General features: G+C 37.6%; 1 protein-coding gene across 6 annotated transcripts; it reads left to right on the forward strand.

The window, feature by feature from the left end:
• MARF1 (meiosis regulator and mRNA stability factor 1) lies at nt 1-26,694 on the forward strand. 6 transcript variants are annotated; one of them, XM_035548866.2, is made up of 27 exons: nt 1-120; nt 1,396-1,603; nt 3,115-3,780; nt 4,763-4,937; nt 6,049-6,275; nt 7,202-7,319; nt 8,028-8,200; nt 8,975-9,409; nt 9,893-10,059; nt 10,154-10,315; nt 10,994-11,183; nt 11,920-12,098; nt 13,077-13,157; nt 13,471-13,707; nt 14,204-14,323; nt 14,658-14,833; nt 15,045-15,265; nt 15,985-16,127; nt 17,723-17,856; nt 18,382-18,584; nt 19,010-19,237; nt 19,927-20,157; nt 20,252-20,464; nt 21,207-21,267; nt 21,360-21,500; nt 22,472-22,642; nt 23,161-26,694. In XM_035548866.2, exons 2-27 carry the CDS (start codon nt 1,457-1,459, stop codon nt 23,391-23,393), a joined length of 5,232 nt encoding a protein of 1,743 aa, XP_035404759.1. In that variant the 5' UTR covers nt 1-120; nt 1,396-1,456; the 3' UTR covers nt 23,394-26,694. The 6 variants fall into 6 exon arrangements, with proteins under 6 accessions (XP_035404759.1, XP_035404764.1, XP_050569833.1 ...); XM_050713876.1 differs by having other exon boundaries at nt 53-120; nt 1,399-1,603; XM_035548871.2 differs by lacking the exon at nt 21,360-21,500 and having other exon boundaries at nt 30-120; nt 1,399-1,603.
• Nucleotides 26,695-27,257: the final 563 nt, after the last annotated feature.

The following is a 27,257-nucleotide window of genomic DNA, read 5'->3' on the forward strand; positions in this document are numbered from 1 at the left end:
ACGACAGTGGCGCTGTGCGGCAGGGCCCTGCTTTCCGGCGCTCGGCGGCGGCGGGGAGGGGGGCGGCCAACAAAGGGGCGGGCGGGCGGCGGCGCCATGTGAGGGCCGGGGGCGGCTCAGGTGAGGCCGGGCGGGGCTCAGGTGAGGCCGGGCGGGGGAAAAGGGGGCCGGGAGGAACGGCCCCGCCGCTCCCGTTCGCTGGGGGCTGCCCGCGGCGGTGGGGAGGCCTCGGCGGAACGGCGCGGCCCGGTGGGGACGGGGACGGGGCCCTGGCGGGCGGCAGCTGCCCCCACTCCGTGTGAGGCCGCCAAACGGCCTGGGGGTGCTGAGGGGACGGCGCCCGTTTGCCACCGGGGCGTTTGGGCCGGGGGCGGGCACGGCAAGCTGACGTAACTCCTGGGTTTTGGGGTGGTTTTGGTTCCTTGTTGTCACTTTATTTCGTAAACAGAACGGATCTACTGAGTGTCACAAGACGTTTTTGAAAGTAGTCCCCTCTAGGCTTATGAAGTCTTTTGACTTAGTATTTTACACAACATAACGTTGTATAAAATAACGTGAAGCATAACTTACAGTTTGTGTGAATAAACACATCTACTTTATAAAAATGTCAAACTTGTTTTTCTGCTTAAAAACAATGTTAGAGGCAAATTTGGTCTTAGAGGTGACTTTAATATTATGGAATGTATTCCCTGGTTGTTGTGTTTAAGAGTAAATGCAAAGAACTGCACAAGTGTAGTTTAGTCAATGCAGCACGTAGCTGGAAGGTAATCCTGATTTTTCTGGTGGAGCGTGGCTGGGCCTTGAACAAAGGGTTTTAGTTCTTTGTGGTTCCATAAAGGGAAATTGATGTGATGTGCCATGGGACAGCTTGAGGATTACAAGAAGTGTTTGGAAATAATTTTAATGATTTTTAAAACTGTTTAAATACTAAATGTTGTGTGCTTAATATAGGTGTAGGTGGTTTTGTAAACCCATGGAAAAACAATAAATATGCATTGCAATTTCTACAGCTGGGTTCAGTTACGCCTATTTTGTATTCACTGATCAGCTGTTCTTGAAAACTCACCCCAGCTCCTCTTTCTAGGAGAGTGCAATGAAGGTTTCTAGGGATGATTTCAGGTCAGCGGTAATGCCTTTCTGGGACTCCGTAGGTAATGCCATGGGCCCAAACAGCCGTCTTTTCAGACTACTTTAGCTGTACTGCAGAGCACAAGGAGTATTTCTGTAGTAAACAGGAAGGCTGATGTAGCCAGTCAAAGCTGTGTCCCATGCATAATTAAATTTAACATAAATGATGTAGGATTAGTGATCTAGTAGTAGTGGAATTTGTAAGACCACCATGGTTTTGTCTTTCTTACCTTAAAATTATTTTAAAGCATGCATTTTTTTCTTTAGCAGGTGGAAAGAATGAAAGGAAGGGGGGATGAAAGAATGTTGAACCATTTTGTGTGGCTGTATGATGGAAGGAAACAGGACGGAGAACCTATGCAATAAATCTTTTGGATGGCTTCAGCGACAAGAGAATGATGTTAAACCATGGCTCTGGAAACTTTCTAATTGCTTTTCTGCTGCCGAGAAGACTTTGCCTTGCAGTGAGAAAACGGTAGGTAATTGTTTGCTTTGCCAAAAGTCTAGCTGGTACCTGGATACAGAGCAGTATACCTAATGGCAGTGCTATTGTTGGCTGAGGGGAGAGGGAGGAGACAGCACTTACTGTGCAAAGTACAAAGTCTGCCTGGGAATTTAAGGTCTGTAGTTGTGTTCAGAGTTCTCTAATCGCTACTGGTGAAAGTATGAATGCTGTTTTGCTTGCCAGGCTCTGCTCTGTACCTGTGTGTCTGGAGTAATTCAACTGATTGTTTTAGGAAGTGTGTAGGGCAGCTTTTTGAAAGCTCTCTGAAGCTATTGCTGAAGAGTAGGGTAGGAAGCTACTCTCCATGCTTCCAGGTTTTCTCGATTTAGTTTGGAGATAATTTGTTTTCTGAATTGGGTATATATTACTGTAATGGTAGATATGCACTTAACGAAGGCCCAATTATTCCTTGTTTGTTTTCTTTAAATGTTTCAGTTCTGTAGCTATGTATGATTGTGTATAGTTAAGATGTAGAGTGCTAAGGAATAGAAGAAATAGTGAACACAGTGACATGCTTGAGCAGGCAAGCTCCAACAGTTAATTAGATTTCATTCATGTGTGTTACTTTTGTTTAAAAGATATGGGGGAAGCTGTGAGCATATACCCTGGGTTGGTCTTTTCGTGCCTAGGGAATTAGGAGGGGAGCTGCTGTAAATTCTGGAGCTCAGTATATGTGGCAGTTTCAGATGGGTTTTTGGCTGTGTCTCTTTCTTCTATAAGATAAGGCGTCAGGTAAAGAGTAATGGTTTTGAACTTGGGTAATCAATTTTTCATTGCTGTGTAGTAGGCAATGCATTAAGTTCAATTTGGAAAGCAAAGTACTGGTCTGAAGCTTTGGAACAGAGCTGTGTGCAGGTTTGCTATACTGACCTCAGTGTTCTGGTGCTTCTCATAACCTTGCTGCTTGGTTGTCACTGCTGCTTTTCTGTCTGTACCTCTTGGTATCTTGGGGTAGGCAAAAGCACTTATATAGTAATTGTGAGAATTTAGTCTTCTGTCTTTCTAGCTTACCTTTTTGAAATCATTTCTAATTTTCTGAAGTCTTAATCTTTCAATGTATTACTTTCAAATCTTTAGTACTGGTCTGAAGTCTTTATTCAAAGCAAAAGATGTTTACTTATGTACCTCCCCACTGGCTTTTTCTTACTTTATATTTCACCCATTTGGGTTTGCTCTTTTTTTTTTTTGCTTTGCAGTTGGAGGGAATCTCTTAGACTTAGTCTAACACTTTTCTCCTTTTCGAATTCTGTTTTTACAGACTTTAATTGGTTTGTTGCTTCTGAAACCCATTAGTACCAGTATTTCTCAGGCTGGCATGTATTAAAGGAAACATGCCAGTTTTTCATGCTCAGCCAGTGAGGCAGAGATAACACTTTTCAAAATGGTATTGTCAAAATTGTATGTTTAAAAATATACATATGATAGTGTGAAATTGTTGGCTTATTAATGTTTCTGAATGTAACGTAGCCTTCATTTTCCAGAAAGGTTACATGGAGAACAAGAAAGCTGCTGTAGAATTGAAGGATGCTTCATCTCATAATGCTGGCTCTAAGCTGTTTCCAGCAGTACCGCTTCCTGATGTCCATCCTCTTCAGCAACAGCAGATACAGCTTTCACCTGGCCCGAAAGTAAGCTGCTGTGCTCATGGCTCTGACTCTCCTTGTACTCCACAAATGCATTGTGGTGGTGGTGGTGGTAATGTCATTCACCCTGGCACGATATTAGACTCAAAAAGCACTGGGACGATTACCTGTCAAGTAGGGTCAAGATTTGCTTTCCAGCCTGCATCTTCACTGAAGAACCCTCCAGCTAGAAGCAATTTGGCAGGCATTGCCAGCGAGTTCCCTGGCATGTGCATAGAAAACAATGTATCCTCCTGTCAACATCTGCCCTGTTGTGGAAAACTCCATTTCCAGTCCTGTCATGGTAACATGCACAAACTGCATCAGTTCCCAGCCCTTCAGAGCTGCACATCTTCGGGCTACTTTCCTTGTTCTGAATTCACAAGTGGGGCTACAGGCCACTTGGACGAGCATATTGCACAGTCGGAGCTAACATCACGTGTGTGCGCCAACCCTTTGCACCTAAACGTGGCACCTTCAGTTTGTTTAAAGGGCTCTCACTACTGCAGTGACTGCTTGAATCAGGTTTGTACACATCGTGTTTCTTGCTCATTAAGCGTGCTATATGGTAAATGTTGAAGGAGTAAGTGTTACTTGAGCAAAACACCAGCTTCTGTTGGTTGCAGTCTGCATTCGCCTAGATGGGGACAGGTAGTCCAAATGTAGCAGATCCCTCAGAGGCACTCTCTTCTGAGGCAACGTTCAGCTTAACAGCAAGACGAGACTATCAGTGCGTAGCTTACAGTGGATCTTTAATGTACTCAAACAGAATTTTGATTGGATTTTAAAGACAGGTCTCTCCTTGACAGCTCCAAATGAAATGTTCTGTAGCAGTGATTCAAAAAAGGCTAGGTAACGTTTAATACGTGCACTTGTGTACTGATCAGTAAAGGTCCATTTGAAACTCAGATGAAATGTCTGAAGCTACAAAGATATTCTTGTTTTGGTTTAATCTTAGTTTTATCTTCCCAACTCGTAATTTGTACTCCAGTACTAGTTTGGTACTCCTTAGAACTTGAATTTTAATAGGAAATTCGAGTGAAATAATATACAGAGCTTTGCAAGATGCATTACTTAGGCTTCCAAGCGTGAGTTTCCAATACAGAAATGTTTTCAGTAAACTAAGTGATCAAGTTGGTATGTTTTGAAGCATAAATATTATTTTTGGTGGGAGGGTGAGAATTCAGCCTTGTACTCTTAAATGTGCTGATTTCACATGGTAGGTGTTTTCAATATATGTCAGGACTTTTTTGAAGATGGCTTATCTTCATATGCACAGTTAAATAAGGATCCTTCTTTGCGTTTGAGAATATAGAGCTAAGTATACTAGGAAAGACTCAGATCTAGAAGAATATTTTATAGAGTGGTACAGCTGTTAATTAACTTTCTAGAGTACATTTGAACTTGCATTCGTTGCAGATGGGAAATTCAGTGTTTCTAGCCTGGAATAATAGGTGTTCATATTGTATACTAAATGAACATGTATTTTGAAAAATTGTCCCAACAGCCAAACAGAAACAGCCTAGTTGATGCTGCTAAAATCTGGCCAAATATTCCTCCTCCAAGTACACAAACAGCACCTGTTTCTATCCCAATATGTAATGGCTGTGGAACCAAAGGAACAGGAACTGAGAGGAGTTTGCTACTGGCAAGCAGCCTTGGCACATCACCACAGAAATATGGTAAACCACGTTTGTTAGAAACTTGCACTTAGTGGATGTCCTCCTTAAGTACTGTTGCATATCGAGTTCTCTTAAATTGCACTGTTCTCTGGAAACTTCTGTGAAGTCCTAGAAGACTAAACAGTAAATTACACCTTATATCTGTTTTGCAACATTGTAATTTAGATTCACCTGTTTACACTGCTTAGTTAATATACTGCATGGTTTGCATAGTGTTTTGATTTTTGGCTATTGTATTTTTACAATACTAAGAACTAGAAAAAGGAGTTCTAAAAAATTGGAATTTATTTTGTTCTGATGCATGATGTTATCTTGAGCCATGCTTTAAACAGGATTTTCTTACTCTAGTGTCTGATCTTAATTCAGATGCAGTAGAATAACTGGTCAACATATACCCAAACAAACCTGGTAGTTATCTGCTGTGCTGAATTTGATGTTCTCAGCTAATTTTATTTCCTGGCTTTTTTTGACCTGTGAGGATGGTCATTCATCAGATTTCTTTTCTGGCTGTTCTGTGGGGATAGTGTGTATAATGTTGATTCATAACTATATAGATATGCAGAGTGCTGAAACACCTGAAACTTTATTTGCAGTTTCTAGCATGTAATAGCAAAAGTTTATCCTCTGTGTCCATTTCTGTAGGACACCTCTGTTGCATACTACCTTAATTTTTCTGTAATCACTGACACAGTACTAGTCATCTCAGCTGGTTTTGTTTAGATTCGTTATCTAATGCACACTGTACACTTGAACAGCTTTCATGTTTCACTTTTTTATTGATACAGCACTGAGTCGTCATTGCACACCCCACCTGAGGATGAGATACCTTTTCTAAATATGTTACTTAGTTATTTGAGAGTTAAAAGTAAAGTTGCAGTTGCATCTTTATTCTAACTTAACAGTGACTAAATTCATGTTTAAGATTGGTTTCTCCTTTGAGGTGAAACTGGAAAAATGCATGATTATATAATAATGAACTTGCATTCCCAGGCATGCCGTTCTCTAAAACATGAAACTTCTAATTTTTATCATATGTTCAAAGTTCATAGTGTGCAAAGTTGAACACTTCTGGTATTTGGGGATTAAAATGAGCTGTGTTACACCTGTACAGGGTCTCCAGAAGTTGCAGTAGCAGGACAAGTTCTGGAAAACTTGCCCCCCATTGGAGTCTTCTGGGACATTGAAAACTGTTCAGTTCCCACTGGCCGTTCGGCTGTAGCGGTTGTACAGAGAATTCGGGAAAAGTTTTTTAAAGGTCACAGAGAGGCAGAATTCATTTGTGTGTGTGACATAAGCAAAGAAAATAAAGAAGTTATTCAGGAGCTGAACAACTGCCAGGTATGAAAACAGCATTTACCTAGTGTGCTTGCTTGAGGATGTGTACTCTGATACAGATTGTGACTTCTGTTTACTAAAGCTTTTATTTTGACTCTTTTTGTAAATGCATAGTCCTATAATTAGGTCTTATAATTAACTTGTAGGTGCTTTTTAATGCTAAACTTTCTTGGTATGCTACTTAAAACTGAAACTGCATTCTGTTATATGTAGATTACCCTTTTAGCTTAGCTGTCAGATGATTTTGATTTCTTTCAGTAATAAGCAGATGTTTCTAGTAGTATCCTTCAAATAAGTGATTATGGCATTAACTTAGAGAACGTAATGCTTTAACTTTTGTTAGTGAATGTTTTGCTCACTAGTGTGTTCTTGCAAATTGGTGGTATTGTGACACCTGCAACAACTTGTTTTTTTCCATCAATACATTTTCTTGGTATCTTTGACTTTTTTGTGTGCAGGTTCCTACACAGAATTTCCCTTCCTGCTCCTGAACTTGTAGATATGCTAGCAAATTCTTTGTTACTGGATAGTGTTAGTCTGATGCTATAAGAAACTGTCAGCCTGTTGTTTGTAATTACCTGCTTACATGAGGTAAAATGATGACAGTTCTTGCTGTGTTTGTCACCTCTCTATTTCAAATGATGGCTTGTAGAATGTTTTCATAGCAGTGGCATATACTCTTAAAGAATGCAAAACATGGAAATCGTGATCTCTACACAGAATGCTGTCATCCGTAAGACACTGAGCAACTAGCAGTCAAGTTGGTTGCTCTTTAGAGTGGTTTGGTATCCACATACTGTACTTCATGCATGTGTGCATTCTGTTGTCTGAATAGAAATTGCAAGGGAAAGCTTGTATCTGTTACTTTTGAACAACCTTTAAGCTAGTATGTTTGAACAGTTCTGTAGAATCTCTCTACATTTCTATAGGTGACTGTTGCACACATCAATGCTACAGCAAAGAATGCTGCTGATGACAAACTCAGACAGAGTCTTAGGAGGTTTGCTGATACACACACAGCACCTGCCACTGTGGTTCTTGTGTCAAGTAAGTGTTTGGTCCTTCTGTGGTACGGAACTCTGTTCTTCTCTGTAGTATTACTTCTGCATGTAAATACTTCTGTATTTTGTTTTCCAGGGGTTATGTTTAGAATCAGCTTTAACTGACCTGTTCAATTAAGAATTCATAATTTTGTTGGCAGCGAGAGAAAAGTAGGCTCAGAAAGATGAGACCTTTTAGTTAAATCATTGCAATCTGTTGGCTTGTTAAGTGTTACTAGGTATGCTTATAAATACTGTCTGTTAGACAGCTTCAGTAGGAGCCTTAATAAGGTAACTTAGTCTTCCCTATGGATATCTTTCAGGAATGAGTTTTGAGACAAATGTTTTGTTTTTATTCTTGTAGCAGCATACTATACAGGTAAACATGTAAGGCACTCAACTACTAAATTGTTGTGTGTTGCCTTGGGTTTCTCCCTAAAGCTGTAATCCCTGTTAAGCTAAATGCTGTTACAAAAGTATACAGTAGTGGTCAAATGCCTTGCAGATGGCTCCAGGTTGCTATTTAAAGGAAGTCCCTCTCTGAGACCGAATGGTAATTACTGATTTAAATCTGTTGAAGTCTTGTTGCTGTTGGTGCTTTTTCCTTGGAAACTTTCAGTAATAAATAAAACCTGACAAGTGAGCTCTGGAGCGTTGCTTGTTTAATTTATGATTTTTTACTTTTTCCCCATGTGTTCATTCTTTTTTACTTCAGCGGATGTAAATTTTGCTTTGGAACTCAGTGACCTGAGACATCGACATGGTTTTCGGATAATTTTGGTACATAAAAACCAAGCCTCAGAAGCACTCTTACATCATGCTCATGAACTTATTTGTTTTGAAGAATTTATTTCAGATTTGCCCCCAAGGTTACCACTGAAAATGCCGGTAAGGTTTCAAATTCTTAATTCACTGAACGTTCCCAAGTGTCAAAGCCTTCTCTCTCTGATTTTGGAGGAAAGCAGTGCTATTTTATGGTGGGACATAATGTCCACTACAAATTTGGCCATTGTCTATATTCTAGTTACTGCTGTGTGTATGTGTTTTCTGCATTAAAACTGAAAGAATGAAATAAAGAACCAAGTAGGTTACTTAAAAAAAAAAAGTACAACAGCAAAGTCACATTCACTAAATATTTTATGAGGTAATGTATATTACATGAGTTTCTTTCACTGGCAGAGAGTAGGATAAGAACTTAGCTCTTCATTAAGACAGTTTTGTGATGCTCTCCTAACAAAGAAGCTGGTTTTAAGTAACAGCCTACTGTGTTTTTTCTCTGGATGGTGCTCTCTGGATTTGCTGTGTTGTCTTTGCACAGCGCTGAGCCTTTTCTTTCTTTGGAAGAACTTCATTAACTATGTGTTCACATGCATCTGTGTGATATAGAATTCTTGGGTTACAAACAGTGAGGCTCTTATCTGGAGAAGTAGTCAGATATTGATCCATTGATCAGCGTGTTTGTAGTCTCTTTGTTCTTTAACTTATTTTGGAGATGGAAATTTCAGAGCCAACCTTGGCATTAGTTTTCCCAACAAATTGAACATTGTAAAGAGAAGACTTTTTTGCAGGGGGAGCTTGTCACCAGAATCAACATAAAAATATTGTTCTTGAACAGCACATAGGTGTTCTGATATAAAACTAAAATCTTATTCCCTTTAACAGGCGTGCCATACGTTGTTGTATGTTTACAATCTGCCAACAAACAGAGACAGTAAAAGTGTCAGTAATAGACTCCGGCGCTTGTCAGACAACTGTGGAGGGAAGGTGCTGAGCATTTCCGGAAGCAGTGCAATTCTCCGTTTTTTAAATCAAGACAGTGCTGAACGGGCCCGGAAGCGAATGGAAAATGAAGATGTTTTTGGCAACAGGATCATAGTGTCTTTTACTCCCAAAAACAAAGAACTTAGTGAAACAAAAACCTCCAGCTTTGTTGGAACTGAAAAGGTGAAGTCTCCCAAAAAAGTTAACAAGAACACAAAGCTGTGTCTCTTCAACAAAGATGCAAGTGATCAGGCTTCTGGTACCAAAGGCGTTGCTGGGAGAGGGGTACAGATTCATGGATCAATTATCAAACCCACAAATGTTAAGAGTTTGCAGGTATTGTTGTGTTCTGCATTGTTTTGTAGCCTTGCTGTTAGTCATGTTCTGAAGATTGCTTGCTAGAGCTGTATTTTTAAATGGTCAGTCCTAGTTAATGTGTAACTGTAATGTGTAGTGTATTCATGAGTGAGTTGTATAATCATCTGCTTGGAAAGCATGTGGTGAGTTTGAAAGTGTTTTTGCTCTCTCACCACCACTTTTTACTCAGTTTGGAAATATTGTTGGTGCTTACAGAGTCTTGAATCCTAGGTCAGTTATAGCTTTTTAATTGGTGTTGAATTAGTAGATCTACACAGTGTAGCAAAAATACTACTAAAAATCATTGACCACTTACTACTTTCCGTCACAGAAAATCAAATATTTCTGGTTCTGTAGTGCCAATGAAAATCTAACTGAAGAAAACTTTGACTTTCTGTCATAAGGAACGTCTTTAAGGAATGCCCAGTGCTTTTTTGCTGACCTTTCTCCTGTTTTGTATAGGAGTTATGTCGGCTTGAATCAAAGACTATCAGTAGAAGTACTGAAAACCAGCAAGAACATTTAAGAGAACAAATTCCGTCTCAGAATAACTCTAATGCAGTGATTCCTGTGTCTCTGGCAACCAAAAAAACTGGAATGGGAGAATCGTCTTGTAAAAGTAGTCATAAGTATGTTTAAGAACTTAGATGTTAATGTTAACTGCACTTCTTTTATATGAATTCTGCAACATAATGTGTTGTTTTTTTGTGTTCTTCTAAATAGAAAAGAGACTTCTGCTTCCAGGAGTATTACTAATTCCCCTGTAGATAAAAAAGATAAAGATGAAACTGTATTTCAGGTCAGCTATCCCTCTGCTTTCAGTAAGTTGACAGCCTCAAGACAACTCAGTCCTTTGCTCATGTCTCAGAGTTGCTGGTCATCTCGGTAAGTGTCTGGGTCTTATTTGGGATGTGGAGCAAGACTGGCCAGTGCTAGGCCTTTACAGTATCTGTTTTGATTCTTGATATTTTCATGTGGAGTTGCATACAGTAGACATTACCAATTCATGGGCATGTGAAAAGAAGTTGTGATAGTGTTGCATAATAGCTGACAGGGTGGATAGAAACATAAGATGAACTTTTATCAGAAACTTACTGTGTGGCAGTTGTTTCATGTAGACTTTGACTCATACTTCTGAAAAATCAGAGGTATTAGACATCTTACTCTTCTTAATTTCAGTGTCTTTGTTCCTCGTAGGAATTTCTCCAAGCCCTTCAAATTCTCTTAGAGTCTTTAATATCTGGCATCTGTCAACTATTAAAATAACTTGAATGCGTTTAACTTGTGTTAGTAAGATAGTAGGGGAAGACCTGGTGTCACATATGTTAAATTGGGTGACTTAGAAAGTCATTCATATTATTCATCAGCCTTCTCAAAGGACATGCTTGTCTTGCTCTGGTGTTTTGCTTGTGTGAAACTTGTTTTGCATGCATACATACAGCAGGAAAATGCCTTCAAAGTTCTGTATTTGTGTACTTGATCTGTGCCTGTTTTAATGGATTTCAGCATATCAGAACTGTGCAATAACTACTTTAGTTCATAAATGTTTTTTGTTTTACCCAGGAGTATGTCTCCAAACCTTTCAAATAGATCATCTCCGCTCACATTTAATGTATTAAATCATACCAGCGGTACAGAATGCCCTGATCCTTTTGCAAATGGTGCAGACATTCAGATCAGCAATATAGATTACAGATTGTCCAGAAAAGAGCTGCAGCAAACTTTACAAGAAACTTTTTCAAGACATGGCAAGGTAAAGGGTAAAATCCCTCCACTAAATCTGTCTTTTTAAATACTTCTTGTCTTTATGGGTATGTTTGTGGTCTAGCTTTGAGTAGGAATAGAAAGCTATCCAAATGTAACTATTACACAATACTACCTTGTAGCAAAGTTTTTCCTTGGGGGGGGGGGGGGGGCGGGAAGAAAACTCAGAACATCATTTGCACTAGCTTTCTAACTTGCATGTGGTCTCTGTAGAACTGGTAGTTTGAAGTTTGTTATATCATATATTTGTAAGTGGTTCCTTCTGCATGGAGGGAAGAGAGATACACTTTAGCTACTTAATCTTTTTAAGCTGTAAGGCTGAATTCTTAATGTCAGATTAAAAAAAGTAAAAACTGAGTTTGTTTTGAATCTTAAGTGATCAAAACCAGGGAGAGAGAATCAGTTTTTTATAAAAAAAAAAAAAAAAAAGTAATTATACTGGGGGAGATCACTCCTGTAGTGATGCTGTGTGATCTGTAGATAACATTCTTTTGGCATCTTCTGCATGGGAAGGAGACACCTGAGTACTGTGGCTTTGCCTTGTCCACAGCTTGTTACACTGGATCATTGTTTGCATTGTCCTGTTGGCTATGGCTCATCATACTCAGTTCTTTCTTGCCTCATGTTTTGCTGTTGGCCACAGTAAGACTACTACTCTCCTGTCAGCTTGATTTGGGTTAATATTTTATGGTAAATGCATAAGGTTGTGTGGCTCTGACTTTCAGGTAAAAAGTGTCGAGCTTAGTCCTCATACAGACTACCAGTTGAAGGCTACAGTTCAGATGGAAAATCTGCAAGAAGCAATCAGTGCTGTCAACAGTCTTCACAGATACAAAATTGGTAGTAAAAGGATCCAGGTCTCACTAGCAACAGGAGCTACTAATAAATCACTCTCTCTCCTAAGGTAATAAATACTGTCTTAACTGCTACAGCATGTATTTAGTAGTTGAGAGAGAATTTAAAATACTGAGTAAAGGAATGATAGGAAAACAAAGTAAAAATCTGTCTAATCATCTGATAATTGTGTTAAATGCAACCAGGCTGACAGTTTTCAGTTCAGCATTTTTGCATTGCTTACATTAAAGTTGCCCTTAAAGAGGTTAGATCTGTTTAATGGTGTCCTTGTGTTGGACTTCATCACCGCTTTTGTAATACTGATGTACTTCAATAATGTACTTCTAGCAGTTAAGATTATACTTTGCATCTTGTATTTCTTTTCTCCAAGAAAATGCCAACAAATCCTCTCCTTAAAGAGAGGACACATGGTTCAAATGCTTTTGCTCTCTATCTCAGTTTCCTATAAGGAAACTGGTAGAAGAACTAGAGTGCTAATTCTAGTAGGAATACAAATGTTTTGTTTCTTTCTTCCTTACTGAAAGAAAGCATTAGAAAAAAATCTTCATCTTGTTTCAAAGCTCCATTTGAAAATAGTGTGTTGGTATATAGTGTATTCATCAATTCTCTTGCTACTGCATAGCTTACAACTTCATTTCATACAACTTCATTTCATTCTTGCATTTTTGTTTATAGCAGTTCAAATTTCTTTTTAATGTAATGACCAGGTAACTGGTAACTTCTAGTGCTACAGTTTTAATGTTACAACTTAAAGATGCTGAAAAACTTACTACCTACAAAAGATGGAATTTCTACAAAGATGTTACCTATGTGAGTTAGCAGGAATATATTACTACTTGCCTCTCCACTGATCTGAAGCATCAACTTCCATAGTGCTGGGACAAAAGGGAATAGTTAGTCCTGTTCTCATATTTAGAGATGCATTTCAAGATCTATAAACATGTCGCAAACTGGTCCAGGGAATACGTAGCTATTTCTAATACTAACAGATTAATTTTGTGCTAACATTACAAAGCTTCTCTTCTAGCTCAGAAGCAATCTCCATTCTGCAGGATGCACCTGCTTGTTGTCTGCCTGTATTCAAGTTCACAGAAATCTATGAGAAGAAGTAAGTTCTCAGTTCTTCTTGTTTAGTGCCTCTAAGAAGAATTCAGTTTTGTGCTTGCTTACAGTGCATTATAGAAACTAACAGGTCCTGTGCTTTGCTGTTAGATGTTGCAGTATCTCTGTCCAGAACCAGTGACTGTAATATTGGCCTTTGGTTAAGGGGATATGGTTCTATTTTACTGATTTTTTTTTCTTGTGTTTAGGTGAACAGATTTGTGGTTGCCTGAACAGTTTGCATAGCATAGTTTCTCCAATATTCCTCTGTTACAAATATGAAATTAAGATGGATATTTTTTTTACTTTTTTTCGTTTAGATTTGGACACAAGTTAATTGTATCCGACTTGTACAAACTAACGGATACTGTGGCAATCCGTGACCAAGGAAGTGGGCGGCTGGTGTGTCTTTTGCCTAGCAGTCAAGCCCGTCAGAGTCCATTGGGATCTTCACAGTCACATGATGGTTCATCAGCAAACTGTAGTCCTATAATATTTGAAGAGTTGGAATATCATGAGCCTGTTTGTAAGCAGCATTGCCTGAATAAAGACTTTATGTAAGCTGTGCATAAAATATTACAAAATATTATAAAGTATTTGAACAGCAGTTAACACTAATAAGTGGATTAAAGTTAGGGAATGTTCACATAGCATCTTTAGTAAATTGTTCTTACTAGGTTGAAGATTTCCTGAAGCCACATATTACATTTTTCTTCTTACTCAACAGCCAGGGTATGCTAGTACTGTTGTTATTAGGTGTTCACTGGTAACTGGCTGATAAGTGTTGCTGTACTGCTACCCATTTGCTACACATCTTAATCTAATGATAATAAAAGCGTGGTCTTCTAAATAATATTTATCTTCTGAAAACTTGCTTTAGACCCCCTTTTGATGAATAAAAGATGAAAAATGCTTGTGACTGTATATAGTGGCCTGGTCAGCTAGTGTCTGTGTATCATAATACGTTTATTAAGGGTGTGTATGAGCACAGGCGTCATATGCTTAAAGTGAGTATAGAATGAGTGTATTGACTTCAACCTCTTGTTATTACAGTGAGCATGAATTTGATCCAGATTCTTACAGAATTCCTTTTGTGGTTTTGTCTCTGAAGACATTTGCTCCTCAAGTTCACAGTCTTCTACAGACCCATGAGGGTACTGTGCCTTTACTAAGGTAAAGTAGTTTAAGTTAGTCTTTTAGCGTAAAGGCTGAAATCTTAAGTTTTCAGAATGTAGTTTACAACTTTATGGCTGTTGTAACCTGCTGTATTAAAAATTCCACTCTTCATACATGCTTCTGTCAAATAACTATCAAATTACTGCTTTTACATATTGCTGAGCATAAAAAGATGCTTTTATTTAAAATGTACTTTTTATTAAGACTTCTGTAGTCTCTTAGTAAGCAGTTAAAGCCTCTTGTTCAGGAACAGGCTCAAAATAATTGTTTTAGTATCATTGTTATACTAGTATTTTAGTGTGTAATAGAAACTTTTTTCTTTCTTCCAAAGTTTTCCTGATTGTTATATGTCAGAGTTCAATGATCTTCAAGTGGTGCCAGAAGGCCGGGGTGGTGTACCTTTAGAACATCTGATTACCTGTGTTCCTGGAGTTAATATTGCCACTGCCCAAAATGGCATTAAAGTTATTAAATGGATACATAACAAACCACCACCTCCTACCGCAGGTAAATATTTAATCTTTTTTCTGAACTAATGTTTCTGTGGAAACGTTTCAAAAAGAATACCGGAAAATGTCTTGTATAATTGGTAAACTTAATAAAGGAAAACTAACATTATTTTTTCTCTTGTGCTTTAACCTTTGTCACAAATAATATGCAGTGATTAGTGGAAGAATACTAGTGCAAGGTTCAGTAACACCATTTATTTTTTTTGTAGATCCTTGGCTTCTGCGTTCTAAGAGCCCTGTAGGTAATCCACAGCTTATTCAGTTCAGTAGAGAAGTTATAGATCTACTTAAAAGCCAACCGTCCTGCATCATACCTGTCAGTAAATTCATCCCAACATACCATCATCACTTCGCAAAACAATGCCGTGTGTCTGACTACGGGTATTCCAAGTTAATGGAGCTGCTAGAAGCAGTACCTCATGTACTGCAAGTGAGTTACCTGGCACTGTTCCTTTTACTTTAGAGAACTGTATTTGTATCTTGAACTATATGAATTATGAGTCTGTTGCTGGTTGGTATTATATAATAGATGCCGTGGAATTACCTTGTTGACCTCAAAAGAGAGATTACAGTCTAAGGTTCAATTAAGTTACTTCCTCCTTGTCTTGAGTTGTTAGTTCTCTCTTGTTTGTTTACCCCACCTTCCCAAAGTAACTTCTTTGGAAATAAACACTTTATTTAATCTATGCCTCCAGTGGCAAGTTTGAAGGATTTTTTAGCCTATCATCAGTGCTTGGGTAAATGATTTTAGGTAAAAGAAACAAAGTAAACATCTGAATGCCAGTAAGTTAGTCTGTGTAGCTTGTGACTTGAAGGATTGTTCTGTGAAATAACAGATTGCATGGCCTTATCTTACAAAAAAGATACTGTGGTCACATTAGCTTACTGCTTTGAATGCTAGTTGTTGTAGAGGTCTAAAATAACAAATACAAACATATGCAACAATTGCAGTAGTACTCTTGGAGGAAGTATTTCTTGATGGCGTATGCCTTATTACCGGAAGTATATGGCTTTACAAGGCTGTCTTTGTGAACAGTTGTCTACATCCTCTATCTCTAGTGTACCTATACTAGAACTGGCTTCTAACCAACTTGTAAAAATAATTAGCTGCGGATGCTAACAATGAGTGATCAAATAACTTTCTTTCAGATTCTTGGCATGGGTTCCAAACGCTTATTAACTCTAACACACAGAGCTCAAGTGAAACGCTTTACTCAGGACTTACTGAAGCTTCTGAAATCCCAGGCCAGCAAGCAAGTTATTGTAAGGGAATTCTTACAGGCTTATCACTGGTAAGTTAACTTCTGATGAAACAGGAAGAACTGTACGGGGCATGTCTATCCACCTGTGGCTTTTAAACCTAGTGCAAGAGGGGTCAGCGCTTTTCATCTTAGTACAAAACTTGTGGCAACTGTATTCCATGGTTTGCAATTTCCAACTTCTAATGAAAATTAAAACTTCTGTCAGGCTGTGCTGCTTTAGTACTAGGCTCATGTAAGTTTCTTGAAGCAGAAAATAGGTTATTTCATTAGTCCTATTTGAAGCTGACTAATATATTTAAGCAGCTTGTAGCATGTTTATAATATGAACTGTTATGGGAGAAGTGTTAGGCTTTTTTTTAGAGGGAAACATAAAAGAAACCTAAAATAGACTGAATGTCAATAAATGTTCTTAATTGTTAAATTTAATTAAAATGACATAATAATGAGGATGAATAATAGCTATTTTGCTATTACCAGGAGTTATTCTGGTCTAGTACGGTAATTCCTTGGTTCTTTTTAAAACATGTTTTCCTTACTGTGAAGATAGAAAGTAGTACCTCACATGCTTTGAGGAAACAGAATCACAGAATCGTCTAGGTTGGAAGAGATGTCCAAGATCACCTAGTCCAACCTCTGACCTAACACTAACAAGTCCTTCACTAAACCATATCACTAAGCTCAACATCTAAATGTCTTTTAAAGACCTCTAGGGATGGTGACTCAACCACTTTCCTGGGCAGCCCATTCCAATGCCTAACAACCCTTTCAGTAAAGAAGTTTTTCCTAATATCCAACCTAAACCTCCCTTGGCACAACTTTAGCCCATTCCCCCTCATCCTGTCACCAATTGTATCTTAGTGCAATGCAAACCATTGTATCTTAGTGCTACATGTGGTCTACTTCTGAAAATATGATTTTGCACTACATGTGCCAATGCCTCCTTTGTGGAAATCCACACCTTTATTTCTGCTATTGGCAAAAATACATTGCTGGTTGTTTCTTAATCTACTAAATGTGCATCTCCCTTATAGTTGGTTAGCTTTGGCAATTCCTTGAATAAGAATGTATGTGAAACGTTCCTGCATCTGAGAAATACTCATCAGTCTGGAGGGAAAGGAGTAAGGGGAGCGAAATACCTTTTACTATTCTGCATAATATTGTGAACCTTAATATCCTGTTTTCAGGATAGGTCTATACCTTCTCTCAAGTCCTTACCTTGTTTAAGAAGAGTATGTATCTTTATTATGCAAATACAAATGGTTGAAAGCATGGCAGCATGGGGGGGGGCATGCAACATGTTTTTCAGTCTCTTCCTAAAGTAATACTATTCAAGTTCAGGTTTTCTGTTGTCACTTGCCACTACTAGTGAGGTGTCTAGTGGCTGGTGTGGCTTTCTTCCAGTGGCGTGTGAGTCATTAGTGTAACCCTTACTTTCCTGGTTAGAATAGATAATTTGGTTTAAGAACGCTTTTTCCTTTGTTTTATATGCTAACATGGGTAATATGAAAATTATGCCTATCTTGTTAGAATCTGAGGCTTACCCTAATAGCATTCTATGTTAACTCAAAACTTGGACATTTGTATTATATAATCTTATAAAATATACAATTTTGTGAAACTTGCAGGTGTTTCTCCAAGGATTGGGATGTTACTGAGTATGGAGTTTGTGAACTGGCTGATATAATATCAGAAATTCCTGATACAACCATCTGTTTGTCACAGCAAGATAATGAAATGGTGATTTGTATTCCCAAAAGAGGTATGTCTGAGTACCTTTTCTTTTACTGTTTAAGAAATTGTTCTTTGAATATTTTAAAAACCAGGCTGTGTAAAACATGTAGAAGTGATGTGGGTTATATTCTTGTTGATGATAGTTCTTTCTACCTCTATAACCACCTTTAACTGTAAAGTATTTATGAAGTTATAACAAATACAGGGTTTGTTACATTAGGAATAATTTTATAATGGAACAGACAGGAAAGCAGGTGGCAAAACACAAAATCATGCTGCTACTACTGCATATACTAAGCTTTCTTTGGTACGATTAGAGAGCAGGTTATTTCTATACAACACATACTTAAATATTTGACTATTAAAGATGTTGTGAAGTACTGATCGCATGCTTATTTTTGGACTATACCTGTCTTATTTTAAGATGGGTCTTCAATATTAGAAGAAAGTGGTGTAATGCGAGCAATCTAAAAATCACTATTTTATGTTCTGTTGTATGTCAAAATAGTTCTGTTGGTACATAGCTAGCTATAGCTTTCTTTTTTAATTTTAGAACGCACACAAGAAGAAATTGAAAGAACCAAACAATTTTCTAAAGAGGTGGTAGACTTACTACGCCACCAACCCCACTTTCGAATGCCCTTCAATAAATTCATTCCATCTTACCACCACCATTTTGGTCGTCAGTGCAAACTTGCTTACTACGGTTTTACCAAACTACTTGAACTCTTTGAAGCAATACCAGATGTGTTACAAGTAAGTCCTAAAATTTGTTTGTTTAGGAAGAGTTTAAAAGTACACTGTTTAGAACTCACTCTAAAGTTGTTAGCTAACTGTATTTAAAACTTTGGTATAGCCATGTTAGTAAACTGTCGAAGGTTTATAGCATGTTCAAGCTAGTTTAACATGTTCAAATTGGATTACATTTACAAAATTCAGTGCATCAAAATCAGAGCTAAATTTCATTTAAGTTGTGTTAACCTTGGTTAAAGAAAGCGAGCTATTTTTATTGCCTACTTTGTCACTTCAGAAACTTTTTTTGCTTGCTATGTAAATATCTTGTGAGGTAGCCCTGCTGTATACCTAATGATTGCTTGCAAGCACTGAATTTTAGTTGCAGATTAATTTTTTCACTCAAACTAGGTAACTCACATTAACCAAGTGTAATTTTGGTTTTGTAGGTATTGGAATGTGGAGAAGAGAAAATACTCACGCTCACAGAGGTGGAGCAAGTCAAAGCAGTTGCTGCCCAGTTTGTTAAACTGCTGCGGTCTCAGAAAGACAACTGCCTAATGATGACTGATTTACTGACAGAGTACAGTAAAACATTTGGATATACGCTGCGTCTTCATGACTATGATGTTAGCTCAGTTCCAGCTTTAATGCAAAAACTTTGTCATGTTGTAAAGGTAATGCTCTTTGTAATTTATCCACCGAAAAGGTATGTAATGTGTTGAGGATTTCCTATCAAATTACTGTTGTGTGTTTAATAACGTAAAATTTTGATTTTTAACTTTTTCTAGGAAAAGTCATCCGCATTTAATAAATAACAAGTAAAGCATTATATTAGAATGCTTTTTTAACAATAGTGTAGTTTTCTTCCCAACTTCTGACTGCGTTAAAAGTAGTCATTTCCTGTTAGCTGTAGTAGGTCTCACTCTCTCATGATGCTTTATATTGTTGATTTTTTTAATCTGATTTGAGGCTTTGACTCTGAATGGAAATGTCTAAGGATCTTGTATGCCAGTAGAAAAGAAGAGTTACTTGTACATAGATATGGATGTATTCTTTTAGTTTGCCACATGCTGTTACTTCAGCAGCTGATGTTCAGGCTGGAGTTTAGTCACATCCAACTGTCTTGGAACAAAGAATAAAATTGTCTACTGCATAGACAAACTGCTACACAGGTTTTGTATTTCAAGTAAATATTTTGTTGTAATTTATGTTGTAAGCTTCATCTTTTAGGCTTTTGACTGGGGTAGTATCAGATGCTGGTATGTAACACAAGATACAGCTGTGCTGAAACCCTAGCTACACACTTTATTTATAGATCAATCTCTTCCTTGTCCCTAACTACATTCCAAATTCATTTTTGTAGGTGGTTGACACAGAGGCTGGCAAGCAAATTCAGCTGATAAACAGAAAATCTCTGCGGACTCTGACTGCCCAATTACTAGTCTTGTTGATGTCTTGGGATGGAACATCCTTTCTCTCAGTTGAACAGCTTAAACAACATTATGAAACAATCCATAGTACTTCTCTTAATCCATGTGAATATGGTTTTATGACCTTAACCGAGCTCTTGAAGAGTCTGCCTTATTTGGTTGAGGTATGAAAGTTCTTTTCTGGTGTTCCATACTTTGAAAGAGACATAACTAGAGGATACATAAGCTTGCACTCTAATTCTTTTCTTTTCCTAATAGGTTTTTACCAATGGTGCCACAGAAGAATATGTGAAACTTACAAATCTGTATATGTTTGCAAAGAATGTGAGGTCCTTACTTCACACCTACCATTATCAGCAGATTTTTCTTCATGAGTTCCCACTAGCATATAGCAAATACACAGGAGAAGTGCTGCAACCTAAAGCATATGGATGCAATAATTTAGAAGAGCTCTTGGGAGCAATTCCACAGGTGTGAAGAGTTGTTTTTGCACAATCACATTGAGACTTCTGAATGAACTACAGTAGTTACACAACTGAAGTTTCTGACATTTAGTTTGAATTATTTATATGTTTATATTTTCCGAGTAGGCTTGTACCAGTTGTATTTTAATAGCTTCTGAGAAATCGGGGCTTTGTAATGAGAATTTTTTTCAAATGTTTTGGGCGAACTTTACTTAAGAACTGTTCCTGGTAAGGCCACAAACTTTCTTGCTTTTGTGACATCTTTATTAAGTGAGAATTGATTTTTGTTTTCACTGTAAAGAACTACAGTATTCAAGTTCAATTCTGCTTAGGGTAGACTACCTGGAGTAAGGAGCTGTGGCACCTTGTCAGAAGCATCACAGTGGCACTTTGCTATGCCATCTTGTCATCCACATGCATTTAAGTGCTTTAGGATAACTTTGTGACCCAGTTTATGGCTGTTCTCTTCTGAGTAGATTTGTTTGTGGAGAGTAACAAAATGGAAATTTAGAATTTCATATTTAAACATACTTTAGTTAATATTTAGTACTTGCTAGCCCTATGGGTTTCCTTTGTTTGGCATCAATTTTGACACTGCTTTTACTTAGGCAGTGTAGTACAAATTAACAATGTAGTTCAGTTGACTTAAAAATAACTTCACTGCAAGACTGAATGAAGGCACTGAGTAAACTGCTTTAGGCTTTGAGGCTAGCATGTACTGCTGTTTAATTCTGCATTTTTCTCTATAGGTGGTCTGGATCAAAGGACATGGCCATAAGAGAATTGTGGTACTGAAAAATGATATGAAAAGTAAGCAATTTCAATTTTGAACCAGTATCATAGTTTCCATTTTTCTTTCTTTTTAAGAGGTCACTTTAGCAAATGAACTTGCCTTTTTGTAGCTCGTTTTAGCTCACCTAGTTTTCCCCCTGCTGATCATGTGGATGATCATGGAAATCAACTTGCTGACCATAATGGACATATTATGGAGACCACAGGATCCACTTCATCAATGGAATTAAGTCTAGGAACACCTAGCAATGGTAATGCTAAGTTGATTTGTATAAGAAATTTATTACCTCTGGGGAAATAAGCAGAGTAAGCAAAGCAGCATGGGGAAAGCTGTGTGAGTTAGATTTAACTTCTGTAGAAACATTTTCGGGTTTGAAAGCTGATTCTTTGATCATCTCAGTGTGTAGTTAGGCATGTGTCCTTTCAACAAGGGTGTCTGTTCTCAGCTGTGTGTGTATAGTCACTGCAATACTTTCCCCTGGATTTTAGTGGAAACTTAAGTCTGTATGGATAAAGCTAATGAGAAAAGATGGTCAGTAGTAGCTTCTGGCAGGGCTGTCCCCTACCTTCTGATAGGGCATAGTGCTCTTTGTTGGGTTATCTTTGTGCTTATGTATTGGCAAATAATGACAGTCCTATTTGCATAGGTTTGTCTGCAAATAAAAATAACTGGGAAATGTTGAGCTTATAGTTCATGTCTTGCTGTGGTCTCCAATTCTTTTACTGCTTCTAGTTCAGAGAACTTGAGAAATGATTCTTGAGGTATTACCTAAGAAGTCTAGGGTTAGTCCATTTAGTAAGGGCACGTTACTTTATTTTGAAACTTAATTTTCACATCTAAGTGTTAGTTGGCATGTAAATAACTGATATGATGTCAGTACATCTGCAGGGGAGTTGTCTGGGAAGTGGCTCTTCTCTGTTAAAAAAAAAAAACTGTTCCTCATCTCTCTGTCTATTAGTTAAGTTTGGCAAATAGTAGACTTTACTCTAGGGGTATACCTGCTTGGGCAAGCACCAAGTTCAACAGAGTTTTGCTTTGTCTGCTGTATTGTAATTAGTTTGATCAGATGCTTTTCATCCCAGCAAAGTAACTGAGGCTGGTATATGGCATAGCTTGTAAATCCTCAGAATCACATCTGAAGGCTTTGCATTTAACAGTGCTAAAATAATAACACTTTTGTAGCTTACAGATGCTTTGAAAGATGTTCTCTTATTTTTGTAGTTTCTAATCAAACTGAGCAAGAACTTCTTTGCCTCACCAATATGTCTCCTGTTGACCTCCTGTGCGAGCCAGTTCCTTCCTGCTTACCATCCCCGCAACTGAGACCTGATCCAGTGGTTCTTGAGTCTGCTGACCTAATTCAGTTTGAGGAACGTCCTGTACCTCTCTCTGGTAAGAGTTTGTTTGCCTGTTGTGTCTAATGTAGTGATGATGACTCATGATCTTGAAAACAGAACATCAAACAAACAGTTGTTTAGAAAGTTCCATTTAAAAAGAAAAAACTATATATTGCCCAATAGGATGTGTTGGAAATGCAGGTGGCTTCTATCAGATGTCTGAGTACTGACAATAAGTACCCTAGAGTGGCTCTCAGGTGAATTTTATAGGTACCTTATCCCCCACCATTAAAATGGCATTTTGTCAACCTGTAGCAGTCTTTTCACCAGAGTAATTTCATTGTGCTTTTTGAGCACTGACAGGCTTAATTTATGAGAATTCAATTAAACCTTCTAAATAGTATAATACAAAAAGACCTAAAAGCAAACATCAAGTCAGCTGCAGAGGTGAATGTGACACATCTCTTGGCTTCAAATCAGGCTGACAAGCTTTTAAACACTATTTTTTTTATTATCAGAGAAGTATTATTTTTCCAGAACAGAGCGTTAATAGAGTTGTCTTGCTTATTTTAGAGATGATGATTTTAACAGAAGAAGAAAAACAAAGAATTGTTACCACAGCTCAAGAAAAATTGACCTCTGGTTCTGTGGTATCTAACACCATAGAGAATACTTCAGTGCCTCCCTGTCAGTCCTCTGAAACCCAACTAAACAAGGAAGCAATGGACAGCCCAGCCAAAAAGCAACACAAAAACAAGGTGAAATTGGCAGCAAACTTTTCACTTGCACCTGTAACCAAGCTTTAACTGTTTCTTTTAGTGTGAAAGACGAATACCTATGGACTCTGCACAAAATAAAGCTATTTGCTAGCCCTTATGTATTTTAATGAAAGGCCTAGAATTAATTTGTATTTAAATGTGTTCTGTGAATATTTTGTTCCTTTTACACTGAACACAGCTATTAGCAGAGCAGAATTTTTTCTATTATTTTGAAAAAATCCAGTGTTCATTAAATTATTCTTAAATTTTACAGTTTTTCATAGATGTGTTCAGTAAAAGCAAAATATAAATTCAACTAAAATGGAACAGATTTTATTTTCCTTAAGCCTCGTTGGTGGTGTAATCATACATGTAGCATATTATACTCTATAGGCTGTTGCTTACTGGTATTGTTTCAGACAGTATTAATAAAATGCATGATCTGTCTTTCAAAAGCCTGTTAAGAAGTTCTAATGTGCTGACCTGAAGTGACAAGAGTGAGGGAGTTGATTGTACTCCAGAGGAGAAACTTGTTCTCTGCCCTTTCAGATGACTTGTAGCTGCATTGTAAATTCTTTGTGTAAAGACGTCTGTAGAAGATTATGTGGATTTCTGTAAAACTTGTTTTAAATGTTTTCTGTACCTTTCAGTTCCATTTAGGAGCTTTCTAGGACATTGATGTTTTAAGCTTCCCTTTTATGTTTAGTTCCAGTCTGGCATGGATTTGGTTAAGGAAAAGACTGTCTTGGTGTTATGAGTTTGAGATAGAGACACACACATTTTATTGTGTCTAGAAATGAAGTTAGGAAGGTTCTGATATTTCTAAAATATGCATGTAATGCATAAATGACAGATAATGGAGCAGGTCTTATTAAAATGTTTTGTGATGGAAGGTGTCGATGCTATTTCCACCTGTAAGGGAAGTTCTAACTACATGTGGAAATGCTAAGGTTGTTCTGCTTAACCTTGTTTTCTATTTTTAAGCATCTTTGGTAAATGGGAAGCTTATTCTTTGATGTGCTGTGTTTTAGCTGTGTCTGTTTTTATTCTAAAACTTACTCCTAGTGTTGGAAGCTTTTTTTTTCAAATTGTGGTGTCTTGTGTTGGCTTTTGAAAGGGCCAGCCTTGGAAGAGAAGTTAAGTCAGTGGATGACCTCAACTCTAGTTAGCAGAAGTGTCCAGTGTATGAGACTTTATACCCTTTCTGGGTAACCATGGCATTTACAATGGGTTGTATTTGCCAGGCAGCAAATAAATTGCTTGTTGTACTGAAAGAACCTATACCAGAGGTTTTCCACTGGCCAACTGGATTTTTTTTAGGTGGATTCTATTGTAATATGCAAGAGATGGAACATGGGCTCTAATTTCTCAGCCAGCAACAGGAAATGCCACTGAATAATGGCTATAGACAGAATTTTACTAGTCAGATTTTGTTATAAAATCTTTTAAATTTAGACTTTACCTGTAGTAAACATATAGCCATTGTGAATGCAGAGAAACACTTGGAAGTTTTTCTGAGCATTATGGCACAGTATCTGAGTCCTTAGTAAGCCTCTACAGACATCCTGTGATTTAGAATAAGCTTTCTTGGAATGCTTTTAATAAGTTTGAGTTAAATGCAAGAACATCTGCTTTCACCTTACCTTTGATAAGTTAACACTGATCACTTAGATCTTTGTTTCAGAAGAGCATGCATTGGCGAAAAGGCAAATCTGGAGTTCTATTTTCATAAGGTACAGCTGCAAGTCATCTAGAGTACTGAAGAAAACCAGTTTTTGATGCTTTAGAGGAAAATATGGTATTTGTCAAAGTGCATGTGGTTATACCATTTATGGAGGTCAGCATACCTTTTCTGGATTCATGTGTGATTCTGATGAAATTGCTGTTTGAAAGTAATAGAATAATACTTTTGAGAAGTTGTGTTTATAGTGTAACAAAATAGCTATTTGAATTGCAATATATTTTTTTATCCAAAGGGTTAAATGAATGATGTGACTTACAGATTTAAAAGCATTACAACCATGAAATTCTTTAATTTAACAATTAATGTACTATTTCAGATTAATGTCTGTTTAAAAAAAATGTCACTGAAGCCCTCAGTTTATGCACTATCTTTTTCTTGGAGTGGGAGGGAGAAGAAATTCTTTTCTTAGCTGTCTACTTTGTTTGGACACTTTCTTTTGTGGCTCAAGTGCTGTTTTGTGTGTTGGGACCAAACAGTTGTGTCAATAAAATTTTCAAGCAAGCATAACTCTTGTCTTTTTCTGAAGAAATGTAGGTTAAAAAAAAAAACTGTTCTAGAATCCTTAGCTTGCTGTGTCACTCACACTAAGTTGAATTATCCAGACAGAGCAGATAGCTAAATTTTGGGGCTTAATGAAGATGAAAATTCCATAAATCCATAATCTCCATGACTCTGGAGAATGTGGGTTTTTTCGACTTCTGCAATTCTACTATTAACAGATGCACTCAGCAGTTTGCTTCTAAAAACAAGCCATGAAGCTGTTGTACAAAGAGCAGTAAGAATTACTAACTGCTCTAAAGAGAAAAATGGAGAAAAGTATAAATGGAACAGGTAGAAGTAAGGTTCTCTTGAGTTTTAATCTCACTTTCAAAAGTTAAAATATGTGACTAATGTCATATAAAGTCCTGCTGTGCAATAAAGTTAACCAGTCACTCTTGGGGTAAAATAGCCTTGTTTTTTAAGCTTGAAGATTGTAAATATCCAGGTGCTACAAGTTTGGCACAGAAGCTACTCTCCAACTTCACTAGAGAGCTTTGAACTTTACTTCAGAATCTTAGTTAAAATACTGCAAGTAAATTGTTCTGTTATGTCATCTCAGGTTTATGTGCAGAAGTAAAGAGCTGGATGAGCTTACTCCTGATTTTGTTATTCAGTGGTCTTACTGCATTCTCATTAACATTAATGGAACTGTCAAAGGGAGCAGGCTGCAAGAAAAAATGTCAGGGCAACCTCATGTAAATGGTTGCTTGACCCTGTATAATACTTGGTCAGTCCAAAGCATTTAAGTAGTTACATTAAAAACTAATTCAGCATTGCATAATTAGTGTAATAGATACCCCTTCCTAAAAGGAGGGGCAGGCAATTGGAAAAGCTTTCTAAAGCATAGGAAACAAATTGTACAGTCAGTGCTCCAACTTTACTCTTTTGGTAGTTGTGAATGCTTTTAAGTATGTGAGTGCAAAGCCTCATGCTACCTGATATGCAATTTAACTGCAAAAGGTGAGTTTGAATTTAATTGGTCTATTGTTGTCCTGCTGTGGATATTCTCATTTCTTTCATTCTCATGTCAAGTCATTTGTTTAAGTCAATTAAAGTTATGATTAAAGTAATTTTTTTCAGGATATGATTCATTTTGTCTGCCTTAATGTAACAGGACGGTGTAGTTGCATGCTAAACTGCGGTTTAACTTATATTTCTATTAAAAAAACAGCAAGACAGGCATAATGGCAGAGTTGCAAGTAGAGGGGGGTATAAGATGTAGCTGACATTTCAGGTAAAATGTGGAATAACGCTGGTAGGAAGTATGACAGAACATCATGCTGTTTCTTAGGCTTTGAAGTTCCTGAGTGGAGAAGCTGACAAAAGGGTTTTCCTTTGGACAAAGCGAAACTTTTGGGTGTGAAAGAAGGAAAGCAATTTTTGTTTAACACACTGAGGTTTTGGCCACAGACAAATGACATTGTCTAGACAGTTCCAGGGCTTTGGTGAGGGGTGGGGGTGTGGGAACTGAGTTACATGGCCTTGCTTTGATAGCCCTTTACAGAAAGGTGAATGAGTGAAGACTGAGTAGCATCAGTGAAACCTGCTTATACCTGCTTATCAGTCTGGGGGAATAATGCTGTGGGTTTCCTTTTTAATCTCTAATCTCGTCCCTTCATTTTGTATTC

The sequence above is a fragment of the Cygnus atratus genome, chromosome 15, assembly GCF_013377495.2.
Source record: "Cygnus atratus isolate AKBS03 ecotype Queensland, Australia chromosome 15, CAtr_DNAZoo_HiC_assembly, whole genome shotgun sequence".
Classification (NCBI taxonomy): Eukaryota; Metazoa; Chordata; class Aves; order Anseriformes; family Anatidae; genus Cygnus; species Cygnus atratus.